Consider the following 25783-nt stretch of genomic DNA (forward strand, 5'->3'; position numbering starts at 1 on the left):
GATAGGAAATACAGTTCTGAAACTGAAGAGAATCTTTTATAACCCTGAGTTTCTCTGTGGAAAATTCATAATGATTTAGGGAATGATTTCCCCAGGTCCTTATTATCAAAAGGATCACACATTATTTTGACAAAATGTGAGAAATAAGGAAAATATCACTATTTTACTAGTGTTGGATATTTTTTGTATTTTTCTGATGAATATTATGCTTTCAAATGACAAAAAGAAAGAAAATCTGCCAGTTGATGTAAAACTGGAGGGGATGATGTACTTAATGAAACAACATATACTACTTACATATAGTACTTAATCCAGTGATGGTATTTTTCACAATGGTCTCATTGAGAGTATTGCAGAGGAAGAAAACCAGTTTCTATTGCTATATTTGCATAACACAATGTAAATTCAGGCTGCACAATTCTGTATTCTGAAGTTAAACCTTCTTGAAATATATGAAAGAAACAGATAAAAGTAATTAATTTGTACTACCAAGAAATTTTGTCAAATGCACAATCTGCTCTAAAAAAACTCTGCAGATGTTTGCTAAGTTTCATTATCTTCAATATTGTTTAGCAACTCACACTGCTTCACCTTGGCAGCTCTGTACTCACCCATCATGGCCACATCCATCAGAAGACAGGGAAGGTGTTCTTGCTGTGATGTGCCTCTGTCCCCCAGCACAGCTCACAGACATACTCTAGACTTTCCTGCAGGTGTCATTCAAGAAACAAACTTCCCATGGAGCCCAATAAAACAACCTTGGGTTGTTGTGAGAATTTTATGTTGCATCCAAGTCCACAACTACTTTTCCAAAAATAAGACTGATGAATTTTCACTTTGGGGATCTATGAATTCAAATGATAACTCAAATGCTAGCAGTAAGGCTAAGATCTTTGTCTAGCAGTTCAAACTACATATTCAATGAGGAAGGAAAAACGGGAAGACCAGACCTTGAAATTCCTCTGCCTCCTCTTCTCATGTAAGAAGAATGGCCTGCAAAATCCAGCAGAAATATCCATTCCAAGAAGAAGGGTTTTGTTTTCACAGATTCCCCCACCATGGATGTGGGTGCAATGCTTTTCAGCATTGGCACAATGTCTTTGGGATTTGTGCTGAAGCTTACTGTCCTGGTCTGCCTTCAGAGAACTTGCTCTTTCAAAAGAAGTAAAATCCTGGGCAGAGACACTGAATCTCATACATATATTTTTCAAATCCCATGCCAATGTGCTTTCAGAACATCTTTCATTGGACTGGGGAAGGGCATTACTCAACAAAATACAATCCCAAAATGGAAGCAGTTTATTACAATGATCAAATTTGAAATATGTAAACGTCTCAAGAGATTTCAAAATATTATATTTGGATTTGGACACATAAATGAACAGTTCAAACTTCAGGGAGGTTTCCAGACAGGAAACTAAGTCAGTGACCATTCAGCTCGACCATTCAAACCAAGTATGAATTATTTGGAAAAGTCAAAATCCCTCAAATGAAGAGATGCCAAAGACTTTTGATTTGGGCTTATATTAAAGCAGTACATGCCTTCTCATTTTTTTAAAATAATAATATAAGGAATCATGCATGTAATGTAAAAAATGCTTATAGGATTTCAAAGCTTAAAATCTATGTTTAAGTAGGACCCCTGCATATAGCACCCCAAACTTCCAATTCCATGCTCATTTTTGTGTGAACTGTCTCACATTTTCCTCTGGATTGCTTGTTCCTCCTCTGGCCTTTGCACTTGGCACAGCCTGGTGTACACAAGAAGTGCAAACATAAGTGAGGAGACATAGAAGCCTGAGGCTGGAGTGGGGAGAAATCCCCAGTTGTGAAACCACACCTTGAGCCATAGAGGCCATTCAGCCCTATGACTTCTGGATGGAAAAAGAATCCAAGCCAAACCAAAACACCAGGCTCCTTAAGCAGTTTAAGCATTCATCAGTTTTGTACCCCATATTTAAAATTTACATAACTACTCAAAATAGCATACTACTTCTTTTGACAGGATTCCTTCAGAGTAACACAAAAGAAAAATATATTCCTAATTACCTTGGGACTTCATTGTAAACTCAATCTCCATAAGCATGAATGCAGTGCTATGTCAGACCACATTCATACAGAAATATTTCTTCAGTTTGGCTTACAAGAAACTATTGCAGGAAGTTTATCTCTATTTCTGTATTCAGCTCTGAAATTGTCACTTTGTTGCAAAAAGATTTTTTCTGAGTGAGTTCATCGTGGGCACATATTATAAAGTTGGTTGTTTGAAAGACATCCAGAAGACAAGGGAAATATATTTGCTTTACTGGGAAATAAATGCACCTAATAAAAAAGTTCCTGCCTTACCTTAGTGATCCTGTAATTATAATTAGCACAAAGCACGCATAAGCATGTGCCAAACACTGATCATCACTGCACAAACCATTCCAAAGGGCTGGCTGTATTGGCAGGCTGCTGATGTGCACTGCTTTGCAGAATTAAAGACAAGCAATCAAATATCATGTTGCACAAATGTAATTACTACTACAGCAGCACTGGGTGTTATGGACAATGCCAATTCCTTGAGCTCTGAGCCCTCCTTGAACACATCCATATTTGAAATATCTAGCTGAAAGAGTTTTCAAAAGATTTGTTACCTTGGCACAAGAGCAGAGCTGGCCCAAGTGAGCAAATGCTGATGCCAAGCAGTGATTCTTGTTGTGAACAGACTTTTCGATGCCCATGGAAGACTGCAAAAACTGGAGGTGGATGTTTACATGAAAGAGGAGCAAAGGAGGGAGACAGGTCCATCCTTTGTTTGTAATTTGTTCTAATGTCTGCAAGGCTCCTGTAGGGCTACTAAGTTCCTGTAAATATATTTACAATTTTATTTTTACCTTCTTGATGTTTGCAACTCTCATTCAGCCACAAAAGTTGAGAGGAGGACATATGTCAGCTGAAGATATGTTCTGCTCTCGGCTGTGTTGTACAAGTATAAATATCATATCAGTGATATTATTCCACACATCCAGCCCAAGAAATGCAAAAATGAACCCATAGCATTCAATATTCAGTCACTGTAATTCAAATATAACCACATATGAACAAAAGATACATTTTAGAGAGGAAAATGGCTTCTACACTCAAGGAAAGTTGTTTCTGAAAAATATCAAATGAGTTAAAACCATTGGCTTTTCTGCCCAAAGATGTCATTTTACCACATGGTATTTACAGTCACAGAAAAATAATATTAAATATCTTTCTCTTCTCTGGATTGCAGCCAATTTGAATTAAATATTTTTTAACTGAATAAAAACTGGGATACTACTTCTCACAATGCCCTTCCACCACTCAGTGTGTCTAAAGACCATACACAGCATGGAGGGACATGGACTTATGGGTTATAAAAAACAGAAGAAGGTTTCATGTCTGCTTCATTCATATTGTGGCAACAGAAACCAGGTTTTATCACTCTTGCAGCCATGACATTTCTCCACAAGGGAAAAAGAGAAATTTTTTTCTCTTTTTCCCTTGTGGGAAAAAACATAACGAGAAAAAACTTCCACACTGAAGAAATCTCCAGTCTCCTAGTTAGGGCAATTAATGGCTAACGTGACAATTAAAAGAGATAACATCAGACCAGGATTTCCACCATAAGGTACAGATCCAGAAAGGCACATCCTTAAGTCCTGTTGCCTTCACTGGCACTCCAACTATTGGCAATACAAAAAAAGAGCTGACTGCTTTGAGCAGCCATTATTTGTCAAACCAACCTAAGTCTCCCAGAATATCAGGTGATAAACAGATCTAATCAGCTGCATATATTCTACAAATATAATGATATATTAAAAAGAAAAGAAAAAGAAAAAAAGGTATAGCTGTTTTCCCCAATGAGCACAAAGTGATATTCAATTAAGTGTATCAATTCAGAAGAGGACTCCAATGGGCTTCTCCAGTTCTGTACTGGTACTACAGTTTGACAGATGATGGCAACGGCAGCATTTACAGAAAAGGAAAATTTACATCCTAGACATGACCAGATTTGTTATCAATTTCCCATTCTCTCCTGTGCACAGAACATTCTTTGTATTTTAGTTATTTCTAAATATTCCATGTTTAATTCAAATTGTGAATTTCTCTTTTCAGTGAAAACAAATTTTCCAGTTATTTGAAATCCACTTGGTTTTGCTCAGTGTTAAAATGCTATTGGTAAGAAAAGTCAGAAGCAAGGAGAGAGAAAAACTTATATTTGATGTATGTAAAACAATACTATAATTGATATAATTGTTAAATGGTGATCAAAGTTGTAAAGATTTGGGATCACTACATAAACAAGTGACTGACATCTAAAAATGAAAAGTTGATGTCTTCTATGTCAAAACTATCCAAATTTAGTTGAATACATGTAAATCTATTTGTGATGCAAGTATGAATTGAAGCCAGTAAATCAGCCACAAGAAGCTGATCTTATGAAAGGCAGTTCTTCTGAAAGCGAGTTGTTAAAGGAACCATAATAAATACAAGCAGCCATTTCATGTCCACATATGTCCTGTTTCTTGGCTGTCCTTGTACATCTTCTAATTCTTTTGTCTCAGCAGACTTTTCTAACACACCTTGCAGGAGCACACCTTAGATATCCAGGGATGTGGCTTCATGTCATCTGGAAAAGAAATGTAGGATTTCTTAATGATTTATAATTTGAGGCTCAATGATTTTACAATTTGAGGTAATAGCTGAGACTTTGTAACTAAAAGATATGTTATTTTACAGTCTTTTGATAGAGTAACGAACTCTGTAATTTTTGTAGTGGAACAAAAACTTTCAGCACCCTCACGTTAGTGTTAAAAAGTCCAGGAATCTACCTCCAGAAGACTGTTCACATTATAACTGATATGCCACAAGAAGGAATATGGAACCCAAAACAGCTCAAGAGAATGTATGGCATTCCTCAAAACTCTTCTCCTGCACAGTCTTCTGCTTCTTGCTTTTTTTTTGTTTCAAAGGAAAAATGCTCCAGTGGATCAGCAGACTTACTTACCTTCTCAAGTAACAAGGTTTTTATGTTTCCTCTGAAAAAATAATCATCAAATCATATATATTTTCTCTTAGCAGAAATAATGCTACAACAGCTGTAAACCAAAGTAATAAGTCATACTGATAAGACACTATATTTTAATCCTGTCAAGGCTTTTTAGAATTCCACAGAAAAGCTTTCAATCACCAATTTTTACCTTTGTAATTTCTTTTAATTTGATGTATGGTAATAATTGCAACCTGAATTTTAAATACCACTTGCACTAGAAACAATGCTCAAACAGGTACCATACCTTTCATGAGTACATAAATATTGAGAAAGCAGCACACACTATTTTATCCCAGTCTAATGAATATCTTGTAAATTTATCATATTATCTATGATCTCTCTGTCTATCTGCATCATAGACCCAGAGACATACACATCTCCTTGATGACTATCATGCTGTCTTCTGGGTTTACAGTTTAATTTGCTATTAAAAAACCCAAAACTGAAAGTAAACAAAAAAATCCCAAACCAAACCAAAACATATGAGTCATGATTCTAGTAACCCAGGACACTGATAGGATATGACATTACATCTACTACAGTGAAATTATGATGAATTCATCCATGCCTACATTGGAAATTCCATAATTTCCTTCTGGAATAATTCTTGGGCACTGACATTTTATACTGAATCCCTGAGCAGAACAGTACTGTGCCTGTAACCAGTGGGCTGCCCTTATATTGCATCCTCTTCCTGCTTCATGCATCCTCACCAGCAACAGCCTCCAGCACTCCACTCCCAAATCAGTCCTTGTTTACTGCCTCCTGCTTTTCATGAGGATGCAAACACAGAAAACCATGATTTTCTAGGGTGCTTCGTACCTGGAAATTTACTGAATATTTACATTCTGCCTGCGTTCTGATCAACAGCCATAGAGGTGACACAGTGCTGATTTAAAAAACACTCTTCAGTGGATGGAACTTGGAGCTAGTAAGTGAATATTTGATGCAGTAATTATAACTTGCCTGATAACAAGATAGTCACACTTTTAGTGCTGTATTTTTAAGCACACTGTGGCTAATAAGAATCTGCTGTTCTTCATACATTTTCATTTCTGTTTTCTGCAGTTCTACCTCTCACAGACTGTATTTCAGGGACAGTCAGAGATCTTTCCCATCTCTGTGCCAAGGTCTATCTAGGACAAGCAATTAAGCAAGACTGTGAAAACTGCTTGGATTTTTCCTATTATCTGTTATGCACCCAGAATTGCATTCTGTCCTGAAAAGTGAAGAAAAGAAAAAAAAATTAATACGTGCAATGGTTTTGGAATAAAGTGATGGGAGAGATCATGAGCTGCAGAAAGGACCAGGCAGACACTCAGGCAGAGACTGCCTTTTATCATTTATGTGGTTACTATCCAAAAGATGGAAACCACTACACTTTCCACCTACAGCTACCAATTCCATCTTCCATCAGTGAGGTTGAGTTTCCCTCTATTTCCAAGTGAAGTAATAGTCTATTTCCTACTCCCCTGCAATGTCTCTTTTGGGGAAAATAAGAGGAAAGAGGCATCTACATCTACATTGTTTCTTTTGACTTCAGCTCTAATATATTCTTTTTTCCCACAGGAGCTGCACTTGCAGCACCCACCTTAGCAGGACTGCACCACCTATGAAAGCTAAGACACCTCAAGTTGTGTTTAGTCTTGCTACAATCCTTTGAGAGTTTGATTAACAAAATTCAGAGCATTTTCAATCCCCTTAAGAACCCTCTCAAGCAACTACCTTTGGACAAGATGATCTGCACCTGGAGGTGTAAATTTTCCACCATTGTTTGTACAAGAAAATTCAGGTGAATAGCTCAGACCTAGAAGTCTAACTAACACACCCATGTACACTCACTTTCAGCCTCTTTTTCAGCTTCTTTAAATCTGGAACATTTGTCTGGTAAAATGGAAGACTGCTGGGAATATTTATTTAAAGAAAGAAGCACTTTAAGGGATAGTGAATTCTTTATGGGTGGTTGATATGATTAAAAGTCAAGTTCTACAGAAAACTGTTGCAATTCTTATCTGATCATTATGTTCAAGGCCAGGGCAGAGACAAGTTTGAAAAGCCAAGGCTTTGCATGTCAAACAGGAGCAGTCCTCAGCATGTGGGGAAAAATGGCAGTGACAAACCTACTATTAGGCATCTAGGAGAGAAGCCCAGCATCTCCTCTGTGTGGGGCCTAAAATAGACATGAGCCACTATCACAGATAATGGCAGCCTGTAGCCACATGAAGGGAGCAACTAAAATCCATTTCACTTAGACAAGAAACTGCAGTCTGATATTTACCTGTGTCCATCACATGTGAAAAGTGTTTACCGTGAATTATCCAAGAGAAAAGTGCAGGTTGAGGGGGTTTCATTACCTATCTGAGAGTAGTTCAGATCACACATTGAACACAAGAAATCACAGGTAAATCTTGGATTGGTGTCTTGGGTAGTCAAATGGATTCCTGCTATTCATCTGAGTATATGCCTCTTCTGCAGTTGCTGGAGGCCCACTCAGAGCAGTGAGAACATGTGCAGACATAGACAATGTGAAAGTAGAACAGAGTAAGCTTTATATGATTTTTGAAAACAATCACTTTGAAAATAAAGCTCATTCTAATGTCAAGCACAGAGACTGCACCTTTCATCACTGAAAGACACAACGCACAGACAGGTGTGTTAACAGCTGCTCTACAGCTATCCTGAACCTGGTAGAAGTTGTAATAAAGAACCCTTTCTAAAAACAGTTGGAATTCTTTGCAGGTATATTGTCATATTTTGACCTTTTCCTCATCAGAAGAGATAATAAATATATTTCCTAACATCACTTTTGCACCTATATCTTGTAGGCAAAGCACAAGAGACTCTAGAGTTATTAATAAAAACTCATAAATTAAGTTTGCAAGTTTCTCTGAACTTTGAATATGTGTGAGAGAGACTCTAAAGTCACAGGTTTCACCAAATCAAATGCTGACCTCTCAGGCATTCTCAGGTTCCATAATTCAAAGTTAAAGCACCTGAGAAAATCATAGCAAACTGAATGTCATATTATTGTTTCAATGTTTTCTACTAAAAGTAAATGGTAAGCTTTAAGTAAATGTATTGTGTTACCAAATCTTTCCTTTCAAACAAGCACTTCTGTCAGAAGTGTCTTAATTTCTTATCACAGAATTTCATCCGCACAAGGAGCAATAAATAATTCATGTTCCTAGCTCTTTGTTGTGTGTCCCTGAACTGCACAGAGCTGGAAGGCTGACAGCTGTGTCAGGACAAGCACCAAAGATCTGACATGACAAGTGACTAACAAGTTTCTTTCAGTCTATAGTGAAAGAAGACAATGGCATAAAGTGCAAAAACGAAATCCTGAAACAAAATGAAACTGTTTCTTTCTCTTTACCTAAGTGTTTGCTATGAGCTTATTTCCGACCCATAACCTCTGGTCATTTTATAGTACTGCCCAACCCCCTTTACTCCTCACATTCGCCTGGCCATTTACGCCTGTCCACGGATCAATATGAGCAATTCTTGGAGAAATACGATGTCTCCATGACAACCAAGCCACAAATTCTCAGTGGAAAGCAGTGAGACCAGTAGTGAAATCTCCTGAGGTTTTCAGACCTATAAGACAAGATGTCTTAAAATGCAGGAATGGACAGAAACAAAAGCCAGAGCAATTCATTGTTTATTACTAGTTTAATGATGTCAGATGGACCGATTGGAACTCAGTTTTTAAGTTTGGATGCTTTATCAACATGTATTTTTGCCATTCAATATTCACCTCCTGAAAGGCTTTTATTCCTTCCATTACTTCATATAGATATTCAGACTGCAGTATTAGAGATATAAGTTCCCATCCAAACAGGTACACTTTCCCAGACAGAATTAATTTAAGGTTAAAATTAGTGTTGTCTTTAAGGTACATCAATTTTCCCCTGAACACTTTAGTGCCACCTTGCTTTAACTCTTTCTCATTTCAAAACTGATCAAACCTTGGATAATCCATATTTTGGCCCATAATTGTTGAATGGACTACAGACAGTTTCTGAAAGAGATACTAAACACCACAGATTGTCAAACTCGGCTCCTTTCTGAGTAGATTATCTATTTATTTCTAAATCTCGTGCTGGTTTCTGCTGGACAACACTGAGTCCAAGTCTATGTGGCTTTAAAATGAATAGAGATTTACAATTCATTGGTTTCAATTATTGTAACATACACTGGTGTTCATTTCTCTGGAAAAGATGAAAAGGGAATGTAGTTCAAATCAGGTATATGACAGTAGTTGAACTCCCAAGGAATCTTGGAAGAGTGGAGTGTGCTGAAATCTAATCCCCCAGACACGGGTCCTATCCGGGTTCTGAGATGACTTAGGGGACCTGACATGGATTTCAGACTGCACCCTTTGACTGAAAATTAAATCTCAGCAGTGTTCCTTGGGGAAGGATCAGGGGACTGTTGGCAGCTGCCCCCTGTCAGCACAGGCTGCAAGATTTGGAAATCTCTTAACTAAGCTGACAGGCCGCAGAGACGATGAATCAAAAATATGATACACGGATCAGCACACAAAGATGCAGGAGGGTACAGAGAAACCAGATAAAGCAGGGAAGGAAAACACCAAGTGAAGAAAGATGTTTAACTCTTTCACTAATGAGGACTATGTGCAGGTTATGTGTGTGGTGGATATGGGTCAAGCTCACAGTTTGCTTAAAAGATCTTAGTATTTAGTCACACAGAATGTTTTTAATCATCTGTGACTCAATACAATTTATATTTAATTGTTTCCTTTTGGGATTCATTTAATAAATTTCGTAGATGTTCCATAAGGAGAAAGATAATGAAACTACATGAAGATAAATCTTTCAGTTACCAAAAAGGATGCACTTTATGGATGTTCCTGTATTTAGCTGAATCAATGTTAAGAGTCATTAAAATGAAATAATGATTGTGAGCTGATTTAAAGGAAAGAATCAAGCTATTTAATGCCACCAATTTGCTTTCCTCCAGAGAAATGGTGTTTGAGTGTCCACTGCTGCATTCAGCTGCAGTACATACAGTACTTCTAATTTTTCATAATCTCACACTACCTTCAAAGGGTCAGACGTTGTACATATATTAAGTAAGCAGTGTAGTCCAAAAGTAATTATAATGAACTAGTAGTGTCAGCTTTCTTTTTGGTCATAAAGCCTTTATCCTTTCTAAGACCTGAATTCCTGATGAAGGAGGAAAGGATAACAGCTCCACACTGTGACCCCTGGAGGTGACCATTAATTTGACATTGCAGCTGCTAAAAAGGAAACAGCATTACAATGTGCTTTTTTTACAGATCAAAAGCTGTGTCAGATTTATTACTGGATACTTGGTGGCTGTCTTTAAACGCCTCTCACCTGGACTCTCAGACTCTTCCAAGACACATCTGTCAGGTGTATCCTCCACGTCTAGGAAGTTTGCCGAGTTGGAGCTCTTGTCATGCTTCAGCACACTGACTGGAGCAATAAAAAACAAAAACACAGGGAGGGAGAAATGTAATGTATGCAGAAACAAACACTTCCTGATTTTCTGCAGAGCTTTCAACGCTGAAGATGTAATTTGTAAACACAAATAACAGACTGAAAAAACCCCAGAAACTCAAACTACTTATATGCAACCACAGGACAGTTGAAAAATCTATAGACGAGAATTTATGCAGGGTGAAGTTTGAGGCATCAGCTTAAGTCAAGTCCCTTTGAAGTAGAAAACCAGTTTTTTCTTACAGAACCCTAAAAAAATAAAATAATTTAGAAATCATTAGAAAATGCTTGTCTGTTTCACCAAAGAAGACAGTAAACAACATAGAAGATCAATTAGATGGTTTTGTAATTACTGGAGTTCTTCAGCAGGGAAAGAAATGGTGTTTGTTTTAAGATGAAAATATGTTGTATACAACAAGCTGGAATGCGTAAGAAAATTACTGATAATTCCAAAGTGCAGAGACACTTAGATTGAGTTGTAGTTTAGAGATTACAAAATTTGGTTACATGTCTTAATTGCTAAAAACCTTTTCATTTCAGAGCATACAAATATTTTCAGGGAAACAATTACTTGACTATATATGACTTCTTAATTCACTTGGCTTTTGAACAAATCCCACATAACTTTTCCTGAGCAGTAGAGAGGTATTTCTCTTGTCAAAGTCCATTTCCCTCTCTTCTGCTTCACATCTCTATATGGAGCCACAAATAAAGCTTGAAGATGAAGTACAATTATTAAGCAGTATATTATAGAATAACATAGTAAAGACTACATCTCGATTCTTCTGTCGTGTTAAAACTCTTAGCTGATCCTGTTTCCTAGGACAAAAGCAGTGGCTAGAAAATATTTTTTTTCAATATCTAGAAAACAAAGCGAAGTTCCAAACTTCCAGGGGAATGGGAATACCAATGCCTATGCACAATCTCAGTGTTCTTTTGTCTTCTTTTCAAAACAGGAAATTCATTCCCTTAGAAATTTTGATGGTTTTTTTTTTTTTTTTTTTAGACCAAATGAATATTTGCTGAAGGATTATGTAATTTAAACACCTATTTGAATTTTCCAAGAGTATGAGCGAATCAACAAGGCCTCAGGGCAGTATGCAGACATGAGGAGCTCAAAAGACACATATTCCACTTCAGTGCTCTGTGCTTTCCATGGGTTTGCAGCTATTGATCCCAGGTCACCAAAAGGTTCCATCATTCTTGACTCCTGCAACTACACAGAGTCTGTTTGAAGCAATCAGGGCTTCAATACGATTGTGGAATTAGAACACTGAAAATGTAATATTAAAACACAATATATAAAAAAATCTACAATAGTGACACCAAGGATTTCACATGAAAAAACAAAAAAACCAGGAAATTTTGCTTGAAATATTTCTCTTGGAAAATCAGTACAGTAAAATTCTGCCCAGGTAAAGCAGGAAGTGTTGACATTTTAATCTGCATGGCGTGAGTTGATATTGAAGAACAATTACAATAACAAGTAACAAATGTTCTTATTCACACACAAAAAAGCTATGACGTAAAGGAAGAAATGTCTTTAAAGATATCTGTGCTTTTCTCTGACTTTTTACAACAGTTAAATAATTTTCAAATACACTAATTAAAGGCCAAGATGCCCCCTTCAAAAAAGAAAAATTGGAATATACAAGTAATCGCATTATATTTAAAATAAAAATAATTTTGAACCAAATTTTTAGAACATTTTTTTCTAAAGCACTTCTTCCTACAGTGGAGGCAGCTCCACTGTGCTGAGTGATAGATCGAGTCATTACAGCTGCTTGAATTTAAAAGTCAGAACTACTCTGAAGTAGAGCAATAGGAAAATTTCCAACAGAGTAGCCAGTGATGAAAGAGAGAAAACAGAAAATACAGCTATGCCTTTGGAGAGAAAGCAAAAAATCACAATACCTGTTTGTTTTGGTCTCACAGCAGTGACCAAAAATTCAGAACCAGCCTTTCAAAACTAATTGTGTATCATCACCCAGTGAAGAACTGTCATAGTGAACCAAAGAGAGAAGACACTTCCACAGCACCAGCTTCAGTCCCGGATAGGAGCAGGCTGAGACTGCCCTTACTGGGAGTCTGTGCTGCAATTGCCTTGCATGGGACTAGGAAAAACTTGTTCAAGTGCTCTGCTCCTTCCCAGGCCATGTCAGCACAAGTCAGACAACTTCAACTAACTTGCTGGATTTTACTACACAGCACTGAACAGAGTTTTTAGTGAAGGTAGCAGATCCAGCTGAGAAGTGACTCAGAGCATAACAAATACAACCAAACGCAGGTCCATACATGTGAAATGAACAAGAAAGAAACCAAGAGAGGACAGCAAGATGCTTGGACAGAGCCAAAGGATTTCCAGTCGATATATCTGAGTAGATATTGCAGAGGTTTGGGGAAATCTGGGAGAGGATGGAGTCATTAAAAGCCAAGTAAGACAAAAATGAGAAGAAAAGGGATGACAGGCAGAGTTGATAGAGCTGAAAAATGCCAAAAAGCATGAAACATTCACAGTAATAGCTGGTCATTAGGAACAGTTTAAAAGGAGTGGGAAGCAGCGGTGGAAAGGGTTTTCATGGGGACAGAGAGACAGAACTCTAGACAACTTGTGCAAAAACAGCTGACAAAGAAGGCAGTTCAGCAGGTGTGAGGGAGGGGAGGGAAGTGCACATCTCAGAAAACCAGGAGCCAGGCTGGGACAGGCTGGAATTGGGTCCCCGGTGCAAGGAAGGGAAGTCTGTCTCAGCCCTGTCACCTCTCAGAAGTGCACACACCTCCCTTGACAAAACCCAGGCAAATAAACCTCACAAGACCCTGGTTTATGAAGTTACATAATGAGTGTATGCAGCGAGCAAGAAAGGGATCAAGGCAGAGACCTTCAGATTTCCTTTCTAAAACATCACGTTATATGCTCAACTGGAAAAGAAAGGTTTCTTAAAAATATCATAAAAGAACAAAGGGAATTGAAAAGTTAAAAATAAGGAAAGTACAGTCTGGCCCAAATAAAGAGGGAAAGTAAAAATGGCATTATGTAATCATGGAAAAATAGAAAAAAAATCTCAGCACTAACACCTACTTTACTGCATGTTCCCTTAGGGGAATAGGATTTTATGTACAAATATCAATAGGAGAAATAGTGTTCTGAATTGCTTATACTGAGGATGCTGATGGAATTTAAGTTATTTAAACATAAACAGTGTCATCTTTATTCAGAAGATACTCTGTCCTACTTTGGGTTTAAATGGACCTTAAAATTACTTTTGCTTCCCTTTGAAAGGTAATCTCTGTAGTCAAAGTGACATAAGTAGAGTATAAATGAGCCTCAAATCTACGAGTCATAGGAAAATTAAAAACAATTTCTGGTATTATAACTCCAATAACATTTTCTTTCTCTTCAGCGCAGTGTCATTTCCATTGTTTTATGGACAGTAGAGATTACCTTTGTTAGCATGGAAATAAGGTAAAAGGACATATTTCATTGAAGCAGATGACCTTGAACTTAGCATATAAAGCTGACATAAATCTTCATTGTACAGGATCAATCTTGAGAATTGTAGTATTTTTTTCTGATGCATCTTAATGAGCTCTGAAGACTTGTTTACTGAACTTGATACCCATTCTCTTACATTATTGAAACAGAAAAAGTCATTAAAATAGATATGGGATTTAGAATAGTAAAGGAATGCCATAAGATCATGGTATTTAATGAAACATTTATGTATCTAGTTTCAAACTATTTCAAACAATTCCACACAATACAAACAAATACTTTCCAGAAAGATACCACAGACTGGTGAACAGTCTTTAAAGAACAGTCTTTAAAGAACAGTCTTTAAACAAACTGTTGGAGGTGTTCTTTGTGAATACAGCCTAATCATGAAATACAGCAACAACTGATCACTGTCATTTATTTCTACACATTTGGTTGAAACTCTGAAAAGCCTTTTTACACTCCAGAAATATCCCACACTAAAGTCTAAATAACATGGTCTGTATTCCAATTTTCAGAGGGCAGACACACTAGAGAAAAAAGTTTGCATAACACAGGCAAATAAAACATTTAGCATTTTCTGATAAGATGCCTGTTATTGATAAGCTGGATTAGTGACTAAAAGCCTGTCTGCAGAGAAAACAAGAACTTGTTTGTCATTCAAAACAGCTAGACAAGGAAACAAAAATTATTTTTCATTCAAAGATATTAGGCAAGAGAGGACACAGGTGATAAATATATTTAAGATCCAATATGGAACACAGGGCAACCTGAATCTAAATAAAACTGCATGAAAGAAAAGCTGTAAAGGGAACCAAAATGGTGGTATTTTAAAAAATTTTTGTAAATGGATAGAACTATTGTGCTGCAATGTCACTTCTGAGCTGCATGGCTTCTGCAGGCACTTACTGTATTATACCTAAGAAGCTTGATGGAGCAATAAATGCCTTGAGTACTACTTTAAAAGCGCATTTCATAGGTATCATAAAAATAATATAATGAAAAGCATAAGAACAGCCACGTTTGCTGAGACTAAAAAGTATCACTGTAAGAGACCAACAGCCATAAAATAAAAATTCACCAGAAATTTCTCCTAAAGTCCAATTTGAAACTCTAGGAATTACAAACAATTCTTTTGCCCTCCTATAATAATTCACAGTAGATTTCTGTTTCATGAACATCTCCAGTTTTTCCTTAAACGTGGAATTTTTGCATCCTTAACATCCTACACCCGAACTCACTTTGACACGGCAAACTCCATAGTTCTATCACATAGGAAAGCATCTCGTTTTGTTTGTCTGCTTAGTCCCTGTTGGCTTAATGTGCAACTTCTTGTTTGAGAAAAGGCACAGGTAAGAGCCCTGACCTCTGCAGCTGAAATCCTTTGTTTTCTCTCTTTCCCAGACTGACTGTTCCTAATCTACCTAGCTTTTCTCACATAGTTCCAGGTAAACTGAAAAGGTAAGATTATTTCACTAATGTGTAAGGAATGCAGAACATATTCATGAGATGCCAAGAGAAATACCAGCAGCATTCCCCACAATCACAGAGCCCCAGGAAAGGCAGACACTGAGGTGACACTGCTCCCACGGAGCTCCTGCCCTGCCCCTGTGGCAGGTCATGCTCCTGCCCAGCAGTGTCCCAGCAGACAGGAGTGGGGCTGGATGGGGATGTGCCCTTGATGGCACCAGTGCTGAGCACAGCACAAGGATCACTTCACAGTTTTTCCAGGTGATACTCCCTGGTATGGTGCTTGCCTTTGTTGCCTCACCACGAATGCTGTTGACTCCTGCCCAGCTTGCAATCCAGATTCTTTTCTGAGAAACTGTTATCTTGGTTTTCTTCCCCATCCTGTCTCTTCACAGAAGATTAATCCTACCTCAGTCTAGATTCCTGCTCTGATCCTTATTGAGCTGAACCCTATTTTTTTTCCCAGACCATTTCTCAGCCCCTCTGAACCACTAATTCATCTCACTGACAATAGACATCAGTTGCCGGTCATTTCACAATTTTTAGTGTCATTTGAAAAAATCTGCCGAGATATATGTAGTTGTCATCTAATTGAGAATGGCTACTTGTTATCTTCTGATGATTAAATATCACACTGGCCCAGTTTTCATTACATTTTAATTTCAAAAAGAAAGATGAAGAAATTAACCTGGAGAAACACATTATTATGCTGAAGTGAATGCTGCTGCATATGGAACTGTCCTTGAAATACACCAGTATGGAACCAGTCAAACAGGAAGGTCCTGTCACTTGAATCCATTACAATGAATACAGAAGTAGGACTCAACATGCCATGGCAGAGCTCAGTTTGCAGAACTCCTAACCCAGGTGCCTGGGCAGCCTGAGCTGCAAAGTGGCTCCTGCACTTTGAAGGCACAGGCAAACAGAGCTTGTGCTGCTTGCCAAGTGAATTGTGACTAAGGAATACTTTTCCTTCTCTGTGTGTGAAAGGTTTTAATATATATAAAAAAACCCCTGAAAGTCCATTTTCCTCTCTCCTTATATCTATGAGGGCAGCATTCCTCCAGACAGAAAAAGTGAAATTTTCAGTGATTCTTTTCCCAATATACCTTTAAGTTTTATTCACCCAGAGGGACTTCCCTACTTCTCTCAACTAAAATATAATGGCATGTAACAAATTATGCTCTCAAAGGACATCCCATTTTTGTTTCATTAGTGCAATGAAACATTCACTCAATTTTAAAGCAGTTGTCTTGATCTTAGTTGTGATTTATACCAGATTCTGTCCATGTATTCTGTGCAGTATATATTATAAAACACCTAACTAGTTAAATTTGTCTCTGTGGGTTCTGCTGCAAAAAATAAAATACTTTCCCATAAAATTCCACACAGCATCTACTGCATAGCTCTGAAGCACAAGCTTCTGTAAAACTTCGGAAGATTTAAAAATGGCAAATGTAACTCCAAACTGCCTTTTAATAATTCTTCTATTGTTATATACGGTTTCTTCTTCTCAATGTCCTCTCTGGCTAGAAAGCCTAAATTTCTCTTTTCCCAAGTGTGTCTTTTAATCAAACATGAGGTAAGACTGAATTATTTCATCAACATTGTTTATCCCTCTCTCATTTTTTTTCAGTAACTGGGAGACAACAGGAAAGAAAAAATATCACAGAATTAATAAAGAAAGCTGAAATTTGTTAGTTACTAGATAATCAGTCTCTTGCTTAATAAAGTACTTAAGGCATTTGCTCGCCTATCCAAATTTCTAAAAATATCACAGAATCACATATTGCTGAAATGGAAGGGACCCACATGGATCATCAAGTCCAGCTCCTGGCCCTGCACAGGACCATCCCCAAGAATCCCACCATCTGCCTGAATTTATTATCCAAACTCTTCTTGAGCTCTGTTGGGTTTGGTGCTGTGACCACTTCCCTGGGGGGCTGTTCCAGTACACAACCAGCAACCACCAAGGATGAAGAACCTTTGTCTAAAGAAATATAGCTAAATTCCCTCCAGTTTCTGTACATTAGATGAATGGTGTGGGAGAGCACACAGTGAGATGTGAATCTATCAGTGTATCAGTAGCACCTACAAAACCAACAAAGAAACACTTCCTATTTTTAAAATCGCATAAATGACAGTATTGACATTATTATTTTCACGACAGTAGATTGATTTGGTATTCAAGTGTAAAATCATTAAACAGGAAACTTGCAGAGGATTCTGGTTCAGTCCCTTTCTACAGAGAAATTCTTGCTGTAGATTGCTTCACTTTGTTTTTACAACCAAATCAAAATGAAAGTGTGTAGCACAGTTATGACACTGACACATCCCTGTGCATAATATGAGCGTTACAGCTTGTATACTCTTCTCATCTCTCGATCAAAGCTGTCCAAATAGCTTAATCCAAGGAAAAAAAAATACACAGAGCCTCTTTATTAACCTCTTCTGGCCAGATTATTGTTATTCTTTTGCATTACAGCCTTGGAGATGTATTACTGATAGGGAGGTAAAGCCAACTGCAGCACAGCATGACTCTGCTGAATGGCTGCTGTAGGAAAGTGGAAGTACTTATTTCCAAGACATTTCTGTGATGCTCCCTACTGTTAAAATGTTATCTGACTTTAAAAGATTTTCAGTTCAATTGTAAGCAATAAGTAAACTCAAGCAGTACAGAACTGTATACTGAGGAGTTTCACTAGCTGGTCAAACAGGCATTATTCCAAGAAACTAATGTTGTATAGGACTGCTTCCTGGTGGCTGAGACCTCTGATTGGCAAAAGACAGTGGACTTTTCAGTCAGCAAGCTAGTTACCCATGGATGTGGCTCAAGGCTGACACACAGATTGACTGGTTCACACTAATTTACTTCACACAGATTCCATTTATCTCCTAGAAGATCCCCTGGCAGCAGCTTATAATGGCATATCCTAGGATGCCTGCCTGCATGAGTTTTTAAAGCGGCAGAGCTTGATGAATCTAAGTCCAGAAAACAGTTCACAGATTGAGGACTAGGTGCAATCAAAAAACATCAAGTAGCACAGCTGGGACTTGCTAGCTTGCTTGACTGGTTTGAGCAGCTGAGCATTAACTACGCTTGCTTTCCTGCTGGCAGCCCTGTGTCACTAGGACAAATCGGAGCACTACCCAACAGAGGAGGAGAAAAAGAAAAGAAAAAAAAGGAAGAGAAAGGAAAAAGAAAGAAAAGGAAAAGAAAGGGGAAAAAAAAAAGAAAAAAGAAAAAAAAAGAAAAGAAGAAAAGAAAAGAAGAGAAGAGAAGAGAAGAGAAGAGAAGAGAAGAGAAAAGAAAAGAAAAGAAAAGAAAAGAAAAGAAAAGAAAAGAAAAGAAAAGAAAAGAAAAGAAAAGAAAAGGGAAAAGGAAAAGAGAAGAGAAGAGAAGAGAAGAGAAGAGGAGAAGAGAGAAAAGCTGAGGAGCACAGATTATTGCATTGCATGAGTATTATTAACAGATGCAGGAATAACTCATTCGAACACTTAATTTCTATGCAACCCTAGGATTATTAAGGTAAATAATGCACTGCTGCAAAATAGTGCAAGTTTTGAGAGTGGAAAACTGGAAAATTTTGTTTTGGTCACAGTGACAGTTCCTAAGAAAAGGATCTGAATAAAACCGAATTGTTCTCATTTCTTTCCTATTGAAAACAAAACCTATTCAATCCAGTTATTCACGTACAATGAAAAATAGTTACCAGTATAGTTGATTATTCATTATAGCAATGTGAGCTACATGTCAATGCATTGCCTCACCCCCACAGAGAACAACAGACTTCAATGCATGCAAGTTTATAAGTAGTATTTTCAAAAGGACTGAAAATGAAAGGACTGGAAATACAGGCTTACACTATAGCTCTCCAAATTCAGATAGATAGAGGCTACTCTTTAAAGTACTTTTTAGAAAGGAAGCAAAATTATTATTATCAGAGAATAACATTTGACAGCAAATGTATTGTGAGAGATCCAAAGCACATTTAGTACTTAGAAGGTTAAAGACTCAGCTGTAGTGCTAGTTGATGAAAAAGTAGGATTAAGGCTTTAGTATGAGTCTTGACATGATCATGTTGTCTGCCTGCTGTCTTAAGCTTTGAAAAACAGCTGGGATCATCTTCTTATAAGCTCCAACTCAAAGATGTTTAAGCAGTTCCAAATCCAATTAAACAGAGGTAAATATAAGGAAGGGCCCTACTGAGCCAAATCATCTTATTTTTTTTAATGAAAACCAGCATAATTACAGGTTACACAACTCCTTAATCTCACTTTAAACCTAACAGACTGCTGCCTTACAGTGCACATGGCAAGTCCAGTTAACCCAAGCATTCTGTATTGGTGCACTTAATTTTTGATCATTATCCTTTATTATGTTACTTGTAATCCTAAAAGCCTATGATTGTGTCCAGATATTTGGTAAGGATTGTACCTGGATATACAGGGATTCCTCTTCTAAGAGTAATGGATTAATTGGATAGTACTTTACGACTAGTAGATGGTTTGCAGTGAAACTGCTGCGCAGTTTTTAATTTGTGAAGTCCACTTCCTTCTCCTTCTGTGCCTATCCTTTAAACAAATTGCCTTTTTGAACATTAGCAGTGCTGATGGAGAAACCTATCTATTCTCACCCCTAACATAACAATGCAATAGAAATAATACCACTCCTTAGAGTGGGCTGCTTACTAAAATCCTCTTCATAAAATTTAATGGAAGATATGGAAATGGTATTTTTCACAGGGAATTGCATATTCAATGTAAAAGTGGCTATCTTATGAACATGACCCAATCAAACTATGATTACTTAAAGACTTAGAGCATTAGACCCTTTATTTTCTATGGAGCCAAAAGATTTTTGAGGTGATCATATTGTATCAAGGTATGTATTTTTTACATTAATACATTTAATACCCTAAAAGCAAAAAACACACATATATAATCTTTCTACTTTGTCCTATAAATATGCACAAGGACATTCTCCAAGGATGTAAAGGCAAAATCTCATCAGGGACTACTTCAAATACAAGCTCCTCATGTCGGTAAGAGCTAGAAGGAAATTTAAATGATGAGGAGCAGACTGTTTGCAGTAGTTGTGTTACATTATGCATGACTCTTGGCTGCACAGGATTTAATTAATGATTTCCAAGTACATAGCTAAGATTTGTAGCAAACTGTATTTAGGGCAGCAAACTAACATCTCAGGCTATAATTTTGTATTTTTTCTCAAACACCAGATACTAAGGTTCCCTTTGTTTTTTTGTAGCTGGAAATGAGTTGTGTGTATTTGGACAATGACTCTGGGCTCTGCTACAGAAGCATGAGTTTAGATTAGTTTCAAGGCTTCACCTGATGCAACTTAGAACAAAATTTGGACTTTGCTATTCTCTGAATTAATAAGCAGCATTTATTGCTATGTGTAAGTATCAGAAAGGTGGAGAAGACATAATTATATTGGTAATGAATGTGGACCATCTGCTCCAGTTACCAAAAAACAGACACAGGTTTGGGAAACACTCTGCCCTTTAAGCACCACCGGATGTATCTCCAGAAAAGGAATGTGGCACTCCCTCAAATGAGTAGGTAAGCAAGAATCTGGGAAGTACTTAATGGGTAGAAGATGATCCCTGCCAAATTCTGCACCTCCACTCCACCTACGCTCAGCCCTGTTCTTCAGGCCATCAGCAAGACCTATCTGTAAGTTTACAGAAGAGCCTGGAGCTTCCCTGTTGAGACAGGTAAAAAAGAGGTAAGACAGGCACCACAGGCACTTCCAAGCAGCTGGACATCTAAGGAAGTGATTGACAACTGTCTCTGTGCTGCAGAGGCTGTGTGAAATCACATGTGTGAAGAACTAAAAAGCATGGGTCCAAAAAGTGCAGTTGATTTGCTTTGACAGGTGAGACATTGTACAAGACCATGTTCTTAGTGGAGTTAGGGACCATGGTGGCATAAAGAGCTGAGGAGTAACACAAGTGTGAGCTCTTCCATGATCTCTGTGATGCATTCAAGTGTCATGTATGAGTGTGGGGCAGAAATTATCTAGATGGAAAACTGGCAGGATATTTTAAAAATATCATATTCACTGCACTTTGCTTGAATAAGGTTGGTCAAATGTAACAGGAGGATGCTGCTCAATGCTGCCAAACTTAAAAGTCTGTGATCAGTTTTGGTATTGCTCACTTTCAGCATAGGACTCAAGTCTGCAGTGGTATAAGGTTAAAAAGCAAAAAGGAAAAGAAGAAAAGTTTTCTTTCAGTTCTTTTTTTTTCAGTTGTTTTTTTAGGTGTTAACCTTTTTGCATGCTGAGCCTTTATTCCACAGGAAGAGCAATTTGCTTATAGCAGTAATTGCATACTATCACTTTGCCACATGAACTGGGACTTTGGGGAAAGAAATACACAAGGTGCCATAATGTTTACCATAAAATTATGAGGGTTGGTGAAACATTACATGCATTTCTATTATCACAGGAGCCAAATAACTGATTAGAATTTGGTTTTTCATTAATGTCTGATCATTAGTTTCTTGTTAGTTCTGAAAACAAAAAATTCTATTGCTTTTTGCAATATACCTAGTCAAAAGCATCTTGAATATCTTTATTTAGGTTTTATGAAACTTAAGTGTACTAAGGTGTGGTTTATTTGTGCCCATCTACATTCCAATTAACACACAGAAAGGCAGGTATACACTGACTATTTGGAAATACTCCAGTCCTCAACAAGAAATTCCATATGGAAGTGTCCTACCTGTCTGCTGCAGGTACTTCAAATTGTATTGCTGGTATTCTTCTCTTTTACTGGTTGATTTGTTTCTGTTCCCATTTCCTTTCAACTACCAACTTGTCTGCACATTCAGAGGTGAATCTAGGGACAGTCATATATATTCTTGTTCATATGGAAGGATAAAAACAAATTTAGTGTTTCAGGATACAAAACTGCCAGTTCAGGAGATCACTGAAGGTTGCACTCTAGCTTGTAAGATGAGTGAAGTGGAAATGCCAAAAGGGCTCCTGCACAAAAAAGGTACAAATGTGCAGCAGGACCTTGACTGCAGTTTCAAAAGCACTGTGCAATGGCTGTAGCGTAATTAACAGAAAACACAGCAGTCTTGCAAAATAAATCACAGAATGCTCACTCCCTTCTTCACCTCTGTGTTGACTAGGTGCACTTTTATAAAAAGCAATAGAGCTGCTCTTGATTTACCACAATCTGAGTTTGGCCAAGGTGACCGAGATGAAGCAAGCAGAGTAGAAATTCTAATGGATATGTGAAAAGGCTTAGAACAGATACTGTGGAAGTAAAATGACTTTCCATAACTACATTGAAAAGAACAGAAGACAACTTCACTTAAAACTGACACTCAGGAATCTGCTTAATCTTTTCCAAAATTACCCAAGTAAACTCTAATCTCCAAAATAGAGCCTCAGACTTCTTATTCCAATGATTTGAGAGTACACAGTTGTAGCACCACAGTGTAACTGCTTTCAGTTGTTCATTTAATGCACAGAGCCCACTGAAGCTCACAGCCACCTATCTTTGCACATCCTTTTTCACAAATGACAAATGCAGGTGAGCCTCTAGCCATAAACTGCTCCCATAACCCAAGGCTGTTTCCAAAGGCAAATGCCGTACCTCTGGCAAGAGAGCTCCACCTCACATTTACACATTGCTACAGAATTGCAAGAATTCTTGTGGCAGTATATGAAAAAATACCTGCAGTGCAAGTGGCCTATTGGACTTCAAGAGGGTGCAAACAGATCTGCAGCTGTGTAAGGCATTAGTACTTAGGGGTATTAACTTACTTAGAGACACTATTTTTCCTAGAAAATATGAAAGGCTAAAGAACATATTTAAGTAGTTCTTACAATGGGAAATATCAAATTCAGCATTAAAAAATTGGGATCACAGCAGTATTTACCATACTGTACTGTTATAAAATACATTATTCCTATTTATCTGACACTTTTAGAGTTGCATACGCAGCTGCCACTTCAGGCTCCATTCCCAGGGAATTACTGATTCAGAGCTAAAGGAAAGTGAAAATGTGGTTTAGAAGAACAAATGACTTGATTTGTTTTAGCTCATGAAGAGAGCTACAGAGTGCAAATGAATAGGCAGGGCTCACTTCCCTTCTTGTCTTATTTTTTATTCTAACAATGTCACCTTCTAAAGAGCAGATTTTTTTATTGGATTCTTTGCAACTGGCATGCTCTTTTGGATGCATATTTATTTTCTTTACTTTTGACTTCTCAGGGAGCTTCACTTACCCCTCAAACTAAAGCCAATAGAGGGGTTCTCCTTTCTCCTTGTTCATTTGGTTGCTACTTGTAAAGACAGGCCATTCTCTGACCAGTTAAACGTTTGTTATAAAAGGAAGATGAAGTTTATTTTTTCATTAATCTGGTAAGTACTGTTTTTTATGTATTTTTCTGCTTATTATATGTCTGCAAGTATTATTGTTGAGTTGCTTGTCACTTTAACTAGAGCAATATTGCTTTCTTTCATCCAGCAATGGCATATCATTCTCCACATCTCTTTAACCAACATCTTACAACCTTTGAAGAGTTTTTATGATACTATGGAATGCAAACTCGGTCTCTTCTGTACACACCTCTCCTGCAAATTATCTTTCATGGACATGTAACACTCATAATATACATAAGGAGGAATGATAAATGCCTTTTTTCACTTCCTAAAGTACACTGGCATATGTGCTCGAGTGTTTCACAAGTGTTAAGACAGTAAGTGTTTCTCAAACTATCACTTACTGCAAATATTTATTCTACCATATCTTTTTTTTGTTTGTTTCCATGATAATACAGGCTGGAGTAGGACCTGAGGTTAACTTGCATATGGCAGCACATGACCATGCATCTAGAAGATTCAGAGGGAGCACTGAGAATTCTCCACACAGCTCATCTATACTAAAGATAGGTAACTTGTTTGGGAGCACAGTGTAGGTAAAAGCAAACAAGTATTATGTATAAAAGTACAGAATAGCTGCAAGATACAGATGTTACTTATGAACAAGAGAAACTCTGCACTTCAAACACTGCACATGGCTAAATACTATCCTGCAAATCATTAATACCAAATGGCTTTGTTTAACTTTCAGTTAAAAACAACCCAACCACAAAAACCCTTAGTGCGCCATCAAGACTGTAACGAGTACAAGACTGTTCTTAAAGCTAAGGAATTTGTTAAAAGGACTATTGCACCATGTTACAACTCTCCCCACAAGCAGACTTTCCACAGTTAGAAGAAAACACTTAATTCTAACCGAATGTTATAAACACCTTAACACCTTACTAGTATACATTTTTTTCTCTACTACTAGAAATACCAAAAGAGAAGAGCTGATAACCTTACTGAATACTAATTAGTATTCTGCATTTACAAAGGCAATTGACTACAGATATTTGAAACACTAGAAATACAGTATTCAGAATTTGAGTGTCTACATGAATACAGATGTTCAGGATTTTTTAATATAATTGTAATTTATCACTACTTGTTAATAGCAATTTTCTTCATTTATGCACATGTGATTGGTCATATTTCAGATGGTACACATTCTGTTACTTAAAGAATTTATTTTACAGCAACATTTAAGAAACCATAAATTCATGACAGCATTACTAGAGGAAATCCATTTCTATGAAAGCTGTATATTTGCAATACATTGTTGAAGTATATATTGCATTAATACTTCACTGTGCTTCTAAACATTAATATAGGTTATTTGTTTATTACTACCTTAAGGTTATTCATCATATGCAGTGTCAGAAAGCACAAGCTGACATCTCATATTGTCTGCTTCAAGGGCAAGACCAATGTGACCTTTGGCTCCTTCTTTTAAAAAGGATGAAATCATTCCAGAGGGATAATGCTGAACTGCACAGCTCCCTTTAAGAATCAATCTGCCATTTATGGTTTCCAATTTTCCATACTGTAGTATGGCTTGTTAAGATCTGATGGCTAATTTTCTCTTCAAAGTTTAGCGTTCTAAAATTCCAAAAATATGTTTCTTATTGTGACATCATTTATGCTTCCTATTTCAATAATCAGAGAATTAAAATTTCAGATCATCAGTTCTTTCTAATTTTGCCACAGTGCTACTGGCAGGATTCTGTTTGGACTAACATGATGCTGTCCAGTGACTTCCTAGATCTGTATCACATCTCAAATCCAAAAATATTTTGGACTCAATGCTTTCTCTTCCCAGATTCTGTCATAATCTCTAAGAAAAAGTCTTCAAATTTATTGACTT

The 25783-nt window shown here is 37.2% G+C and overlaps 1 protein-coding gene across 3 annotated transcripts in view; it reads right to left on the reverse strand.

Moving 5' to 3' along the window:
* Positions 1-3528: 3528 nt before the first annotated feature.
* Positions 3529-25783, reverse strand: part of WDR72 (WD repeat domain 72) — a 103169-nt gene continuing 80914 nt past the window's right edge. For all 3 annotated transcript variants that reach the window (XM_085070674.1, XM_085070673.1, XM_085070676.1), the window contains 2 exons: positions 10423-10521; positions 3529-4639 (listed from right to left, as the gene is read on the reverse strand). In XM_085070674.1, the coding sequence (XP_084926800.1) occupies positions 4584-4639; positions 10423-10521 (155 nt within the window). In that variant the 3' untranslated portion in view covers positions 3529-4583. The remainder of the gene's footprint in view (positions 4640-10422; positions 10522-25783) is intronic.

The sequence above is a fragment of the Lichenostomus cassidix genome, chromosome 10, assembly GCF_008360975.1.
Source record: "Lichenostomus cassidix isolate B80296 chromosome 10, HeHo_3.0, whole genome shotgun sequence".
Lineage (NCBI taxonomy): Eukaryota > Metazoa > Chordata > Aves > Passeriformes > Meliphagidae > Lichenostomus > Lichenostomus cassidix.